The 7,932-nt window shown below is 37.3% G+C and overlaps 1 protein-coding gene across 1 annotated transcript; it reads right to left on the reverse strand.

Moving 5' to 3' along the window:
- Positions 1–5,829: 5,829 nt before the first annotated feature.
- On the reverse strand, positions 5,830–7,573 carry LOC101131421 (small ribosomal subunit protein eS27-like). The gene is made up of 2 exons (XM_031008852.2): positions 7,405–7,573; positions 5,830–6,095 (listed from the first exon to the last, which is right to left on the reverse strand). The coding sequence occupies exons 1-2, from the start codon at positions 7,571–7,573 to the stop codon at positions 5,830–5,832; spliced, it is 435 nt and encodes a 144-aa protein (XP_030864712.2).
- Between the last annotated feature and the right edge of the window lie 359 nt (positions 7,574–7,932).

The following is a 7,932-nucleotide window of genomic DNA, read 5'->3' on the forward strand; positions in this document are numbered from 1 at the left end:
ATATTTGTGTTTTATCTGACATTGCTATAGTTTTAGAGGAGATGCATCAAAATGAGATTAATTATACCATCTTGAAAAGAAGAAATTCATTTGGCTAATAAATATTCAAATGAAAATACTCAAATTCTCTGTAATAAAAGAAATAAAAATTAAAATTATGAGGCATTAATTTTCCTCTCTCAGATTAGTCATGTTATAAAGGTAGATAATGGTCATAACATAAAAAGGGATTTTCTCATGAGATGTGAGTCAGAATATAAATTGACATAACCTTTCACATTTGCTTATTAAATTAAATTTTTTAGCCATTTTAATTCAGAAATGTCTAGAAATTTATCCTTAGAAAAACTCTATACAAGGATGGTCATGACATATGATTTATTTTAATAAAAAATGGAAACAGCCTAAATATTTAACAATCTCATTAAAGTATAGTTTATTAACGCAGTGAAATATTTAGCCATTAAATATAAAATAGGGAGAATATGACTAAGCATTTTGTACAACTTGAAACTGCTTTTAAGACACATATACTTCAAACATTTACAAACAAAACATGTTTAAATAAATATGTCATCTAGACATCTGCTACTTTAATGTTACACAGTCCTCTAAGGTATTTTTTAATTTAAATAAACTTATGGAGCCCCATCCCAAGTACTGTGGGTAGTCAAGTTCTCTACCCAATACCCCAAGGGTTATCAAGATGTTGATTCTTTCTACCCTCCTTCTACAGGCTTCTTGATTCCTATTCTGGTTTTACATTCTGAGTTGGCTCATTACTATAATCCATGTTGCCTAAGGCAAGAAATAGTCTCTTTCTTCATTGTTCAGAAAAAAAATTATACACAGCTATTGTGTACTCCCAAGACAGCTGCTTGCAAGTATCTAAAGAAGGTTATAGCATGGCACAGAGCAGGCAACAAATTAATACTGAATATGAGACTTTCCAGCTCTAAATCCCGAGGGTATGTCTACCACATGTAGGTAACCTAGACCTACCTGTAGATCAATTTCTCTCCCAAAAGGTTTTTTCTGTCCTGTTGCCTGGTCAGGCTTTCTCTCTTCAGAGACTGCTTTTTTTTTCTTTTCTTTTTTTTTTTTTTTTTTTTTGAGACAGAGTCTCGCTCTGTCGCCCAGGCTGGAGTGCAGTGGCGCGATCTCGGCTCACTGCAAGCTCCGCCTCCCGGGTTCACGCCATTCTCCTGCCTCAGCCTCCCGCGTAGCTGGGACTACAGGCGCCCGCCACCACGCCCGGCTAATTTTTTTGTATTTTTTAGTAGAGACGGGGTTTCACTGTGTTAGCCAGGATGGTCTCGATCTCCTGACCTCGTGATCCGCCCGCCTCGGCCTCCCAAAGTGCTGGGATTACAGGCGTGAGCCACCGCGCCCGGCCAGAGACTGCTTTTTGTACCTCACTATTGTATCAGTTTCTGATCCCAAACCACAGGTTTCCAGGAAAGGATTCAAAATTTTAATATTCATCTGTTATATTGGGCAAATCAATGTAACTTTTTTTGTAATGACCCTTTCCTTTTAGACTATATGTAGAATACTAACATTTTGCAATTAAAAAGCATTCCAACAAGGTTTTGCCTAATCAACAAAGCCATGCTCTCCCTAAGAGAAAATTCTGCTGAACTCCGAGGGCATCCAACATAAAACACAGTAAGCTTTTAAAGGCAACTTTGAATCCTTCCTGTTGAGATAGATATAGGTATTCACTGAAACACATAAATAATTATGTGTGTGAGCTAGGAGAGGATGCACACAAAATGTATATAAAACTTATCTCTCGTAGTCGAGTTGGGTATTTGGGTGGTGTGGTACTCAATTTTTGAGACATTGCATCTATTAGGATATGTTTGAACAGTAAACAGGCATTCGGTAATTTTTAAGAAGTTAGAATATGAATAATTCAAAGGTGAATTTGGTGACATCTCAGACAAACTGAAATAGGATCATTCAGACTTTCAAAGCTGTGTGTTTCCAGAGGCAAAAGAGAATCTCATTCAGAATTGCTCATCAATGTTTAATTTCCAGTCTGGAATACCAAAAGGGAATTGACTTAGGCCCTAGAGAGTTGGTTTCTTGTATTTAAATGGAGATATTAGTATCTTTCCTCTCTGTTAGTATTTAACATTTATCTCCTTATTTAGAAAATGCTGAAGCACACAATTAGAGTCTTAGAGTTGCACTGTTCAGTATGGTAGTCAATAGCACCATTTAGCTATTGAGCACCTTAAATGTGGCTAATGTGACTGAGAAACTAAATTTTTAGTTTTACTTAATTTAATTTAGTTTTTAAAACTAGTACTCAATTCAGTTACTAGAAAACTCTTAAGGCTGTTTGGGAAAACTTGGACATACAAATCTATTTTTTGACTGTACATTTTATAAAATGTAAATATAGATCGAATATTTCCAATGAAAACTCAGTGTCCAAATTGAGATGTAAGTGTAAAATACACATCAAATTTCAAAGATGTAGTATAACAAAAAAAGTAAAATATGTCCTCAATTTTTATACTGATTACATGTTGAAATTATAATATTTTGGATATATTGGATTAAAATCCATTACTTATATTGATTTCACCTTTTTAAACTTTAAAAAATGTATCTACTAAACAATCATAAACAACATATGTGAGTCACATTGTATCTTTAATAAACAGCAACACTAGAAGGTAAAATCAAAACTTACTACAGAAGTCACAAACTGGTAGAGATCATTTAGCCCACAAACTTCTGTATGTCATCCATATAATGTTTTTAATTATTTTTAATTAGTTACAAGTATTTAATATATATAGTTAATTTTTGAAAAATATTGGTAACTGGCTCCTCTTGAAAAGTTAGAAAATTTGACAAAATTACATTTTTTCTTGCATGGCAAGAATTTGCCTGAAATGACAGTGGCTGTCCCCTGTAGCTAGCCCTAAGCTATTTCGCACCACCCTCCCAGTTAATAAAAAATAAAATCACTCTGCCAGACCACTGAAGACATTTGAGTTCGAAATCTTTAAAGCACATGACAGGATGATGTAAAAGAAGTGGGGATTTTTACCCAGTAAATTTGTTCTACAAATGTTCTCTACATTGGGTAGTTTCCGTTTTTCTAGCCACAAAAATTGATCAACATTTTACAGGGTGAAAATCCCATTGAACAATTGAACAGCTGTCCATAAATCATGTAACAAAACCAGAACGAAGCGACATCTTGCCTTGTGGTGCAGAAAATCCTAGTTACATTTAATGGGGAGTCTGCTCCTTTAAGTCCTGGGAACCTCCCAGGTCCTCCCTGCACTATTGACCTATATGACAGGCTTTAATTAGCACAGATTTTTCACGTTCATGGATAGATTTGAAATTTGGAAGTACTTAATGAAAAAGGTCTGCTACCTTGACCAGGCTGAAATTGCAGTTAGAGGACATTTGCTTGCTCCAAAGGCACTGCATACAAATATATGAATATTAACACTATGCATACAAAAATGAAGCTTTCATTTTTTTCCTAAAGGAATATTCATGTTGATCTGCTGTTAATACTCCCTGAAAAATGTGAATGATATCTTTAAAACTTATGAACTCAATGTAGAATTAAATATAACTAGATTGTTTGACAGCAATTCAAGTATCATAACTTTTTCTTTGCCTGTTGGATTAAAGGAAATGAGATGAATAAATGACTCTGTTTATCTTTTACTAAAGCCTGTATATGTAGCCTACAGACTAATAGGATACAGAACTGATAGATACTTACATACATATGTATATATGTATATACATACATGCAAAGTAAATAAGTAGAATAATTACAAAGTCTTCAAATTGTGATGAAGAAAAACATGCAGAGATAGGGAATGATACTGGGGGATTAAGAAGTAGTCAGGGATCGGATGCAGTGGCTCAGGCTTGTAATCTCAGTGCTTTGAGAGGTTGAGGTGGGAGGACTGCTTGAGCCGAGGAGTTCGAGACCATCCTGGACAACATAGTGAGATCCCTTGTGGTCCCAGCTACTTGGGAGGCTGAAGTGAAAGGATCGCTTGAGCCCCAGAGGTCAAGAGTGCAATGATCCAAGATCATGCTACTGCACTCCAGCCTTGGCGATAGAGCAAGATCTCTCAAAAAAAAAAAAAAAAAAAAAAAATAGTGGTCAGGGAAGACCTCTTTGCAGGGCTGAAATTTGAGGTGAAACCTGAAGAAATAGAGTTATGTGAAGGACAGAAGAATGGTCCACGTCCAAACAGAAGGAAGAGCATGTGCAGAAGTCTTGAGGCACTTATATTTAACTGAAAGAAGGCCAGTGTGGCTACGACAAAGTCTCACCTGGCCACCTGGCCCGGGAGCCATTGTGCAGACCTGACCATCATTTTGGGCACCATCATTTTGATTCTGACATAGCACCCTCATTAGCAGAGGCAGCTGAATGCTGCCATCCTAGATGGGGTCTTCACATGCTCAGCATAAGCCACCTCAGCTCATCCCAGCACGCACCTAAACCAACCAGCTTAGATGTAACCTGCAGCACCAGAGACTTTGCTCTCCTCAAATCAACTAGAGATACCCCTGCCCCTGACTTTTTTTTAATTTTTATTTTTTGGCTTTGAAAGACCCACTTCTCCTCTTGTCCAACCTTCTTACCTGGAGCTGAGACTCTATTCTAACATGTGTTCCTTACTGGACAGGAAGATTTTTCCACATTGTGCTCATTCTTTTTGCTTTTATCCATTGTTTTTATCTTTGAATAGGAGTTAGGTAAAAAGCAGTATAGATGAATTGGGAAGGTAGAGGAAGAAAAAAATTATTATTTTATCAACCCTCAGAAGTTACAGGGAATGGTCCCTGTAACAAAAGACTGATTAACAAGAGAAAAGCAAATAGAAGTTTATCAACATGCATACTTCATGTATACATGGGGGATACCCAGACTATGAGTAATTTCTCAAAGAGATGGCTTTAAATTACACAGCATCTTCAATAAAGAACAGTACATTTTTGGAAAAGTGGCAAGTCAGAAGAAAAAGACTTTGATTTTCTGGGGGTGGCCACTTGTGAGAAGTCAAACAAATGGCAGATAAAGGCTAGTTAGTAAAGCTTGCTAACTGTAGACTCTCCTGGTGCTATCTCCAGGCCCAAAATGGGTCTAAAGTAGTCTTCAGTAGTTAACCTGTGTTATCCCTGGTAGAAGGAAGAGGTAGGGCGATATCTTTCTTCTTTGTAAATCTGTGTCCTGCTTTTAGGCAAGAGAGGAAGGGCAGAGAGCTTTTCTGCATCTGCTTCTTAAGTGCCTCCAGCTCAACAAAATTGATATACCAAAGAGGTATAATTTATTTTGGTGTGGTATATTCTGGTCTTCCACAGAGTCAAATAACATAGCCATGGAAAGAAGTTTGGAATTCATCTTAAGTATAGAGTCAGATTACTAAAGGGCATTAAGTAGGGGGAGTGATAAATCCAATTCAAATTTTGAAATGATTATTCTCACTGCTATGCAAACAAATGAATAAACAAAAAATGCTTCAAAATGGGTAAAAGCGACAGGTCAAGGACCAGAGGGGAGGAGGGAGGTATCCGGGTGTTGGAATGGGTGTTTGTTAAATTGGTGCGAGATCAACATGTCAAATTAATAGACTCATGCTAACAATAAATGATGGCAATTACAATTGATGACAAGAAAAATCAATATTTATTGAGTGCAAGCTGCCTTATGTTTTCTCCATCAAATTTACACAAGCTTATAAGTGTGTTAGAATGAGTTCTTTTTTTTTAATCCAAAATGTGTTTATTGAGATGATTTCCCACTCATCTTGATTCAGAGTGCTTTTAGCGCTGCTTCCTCCGGAAGGAACATCCTTCTGTAAATCTTGCTTTTCCTCCTGTAGGCAAGTGGAGGACAGTAGAGCAGCCAACACACAAAACTACTGTTTGTGCATAGCTAAAGACCGTGGTGATTTTATAGCGTCCTGGGCATTTCACATCCGTGAAGTAGGAACTGGGGCTCTGCACCAGGTATTTCTTCTTGTGTTTCCTCTTCTCCTCTTCTGGAGAGGGATGAAAGAGATCTTTTGCAAGAAGCACGTTCTCGTAGGTAGGTCATCACCGCCAGAAAGGTAGAATGAACTCATTTAACAGTCAAAAAATTTTAACTCAGACAGTTTGGCTAAAGTCACACCGCGATTAGCTGAGATTCAAACCAGACAGTAGGATTACTAAGCTGGTACTCTCATATATGTAAATTTAATTAATTAACAAGAATTGCTGAGAACATACTGCATGCAAAGTCACACACTGTTTCTCAAGAAAAGGAAAACAAATGAAAATGGAAAAAATCTTATAATAGGCTTTTGTTTACTGTTATGTAATAAAAACATTGAACAAGATTTTTTTTTCTGTAAAAAGAATATAAAACTATTTCCAGGCAAGGTGTCAGAGTCCTGTCAGCATAGAGTGGTTGGCTCACGGGTAGTAAGAAGAATTTACCAACAATGGTATATGTTAGAAAAGGAAAGTTTTATTAGATAAAAAGAACGCTCTAGCAGAGTGCAGCAGGGCACTTAGGCAAGAGGACTGAGTGTGCTGCAGTGGATTTTCCTTAGAGGTATTTATGAACCTTAAAGCAGGAGCTTAAGGGTAATGTGGATCACATTAGCCACATAGGTCATGGTAAATGATTACATTTGTAGACATTTTGGTGTCTTAATGTCAGCAAGAGCTGCACAATGAACTTCGACATGCATGCATTCCAGAGATGTATAGAAATTCTAGTTACTTATAAATTTTTGGAAACAAAATGTGAAATCAGATGCCCACTTTAGATAATAGGGAAGTCAAATTACTTCTAAATTCTTCAGATAAGGACTTTTGCCTCTGGATGGTCTGCTTGATAGCCATCTGGTGGACTTTGCTCTGCTCATTTTTCCCCTGACAAGTATCTCGGTCAAACATTTGACCCTTTATAATCCCCTATGCTCATGTCCACCTGCTGCCTACCAGGGTCTCAAGAAAGGGAAAACAGCATAGTGAAGATGAGCATTGGGTCTGTCTGGCTGCTTCCTGCTGAAAGGGGCTTTGGAGGGGGTATGTTTTGTTTTCCCCTTTTTCGTTCTCTGTCATGAAGGGAATGAGGGGTCATGAAAAAGTTGTTCAAAGTGGGAAGACTAGATTCCATCAACAGGCCCCGTATAAGTGGAAGTTCCTGTTGCCAGCTGGTATTGGGATTGCATAGTCATCTGCAGGTGGAATTGTTGTTATCTGGAAGATATAAATTAATTAGCACATTTGAAAGGCAGGGACCATATATTAAAAGAAGAATGATTAGGAATAAATGTCCAAGGAATGGAAGAAGCAAAGTGATTCTTGGAAACCAATCAGTTAGGGTTTAGGTCCAGTCTCAGTTACTTTGGGAAAGTATGTGTAGCCATTTGGCTTGTTTGAAAATGTCTTGGACACTAGTTTCCACTTCTCCAGACACATTAATGTAGGCGAAACAGGTTTTGTTGATGACAACACAGACTCCTCCTTGTTCAGCTAGGAGGTAATCTAGAGCTTGTCTATTATTTAAAACCATTCCTGCTAGTGAGCCTAAAGACTTTCCTAGCACTGATGGACTTGAGCCAGTTTTTGCTAAGGCTATTTTAAGGAGGCAGTAAGTTCCTATAGTGTGATTTCATGGTAAGTAAAACCTCCCCAAAAGTTGAGAGTTGTAACAGTTCCCATAACTCCAGTCACAGTAAGTCCTAGAGCCCTTTTTATTTTAGAATGGGATTTTAGATTGGAAGCTATGTTGAAGATAGTGATTTGAGCAGGATCTATTTTACCCAGAATACAATCACCATAATGAAGAGAATTATCAAGGTAGGATAGGGCCAAAGCGTGAAAAGGGTTTAAATAGTTATCAGCAGTACCGCAAAGCCATAATAACCTAGA

Source organism: Gorilla gorilla, chromosome 11 (genome assembly GCF_029281585.2).
Source record: "Gorilla gorilla gorilla isolate KB3781 chromosome 11, NHGRI_mGorGor1-v2.1_pri, whole genome shotgun sequence".
Taxonomy (NCBI): Eukaryota; Metazoa; Chordata; class Mammalia; order Primates; family Hominidae; genus Gorilla; species Gorilla gorilla.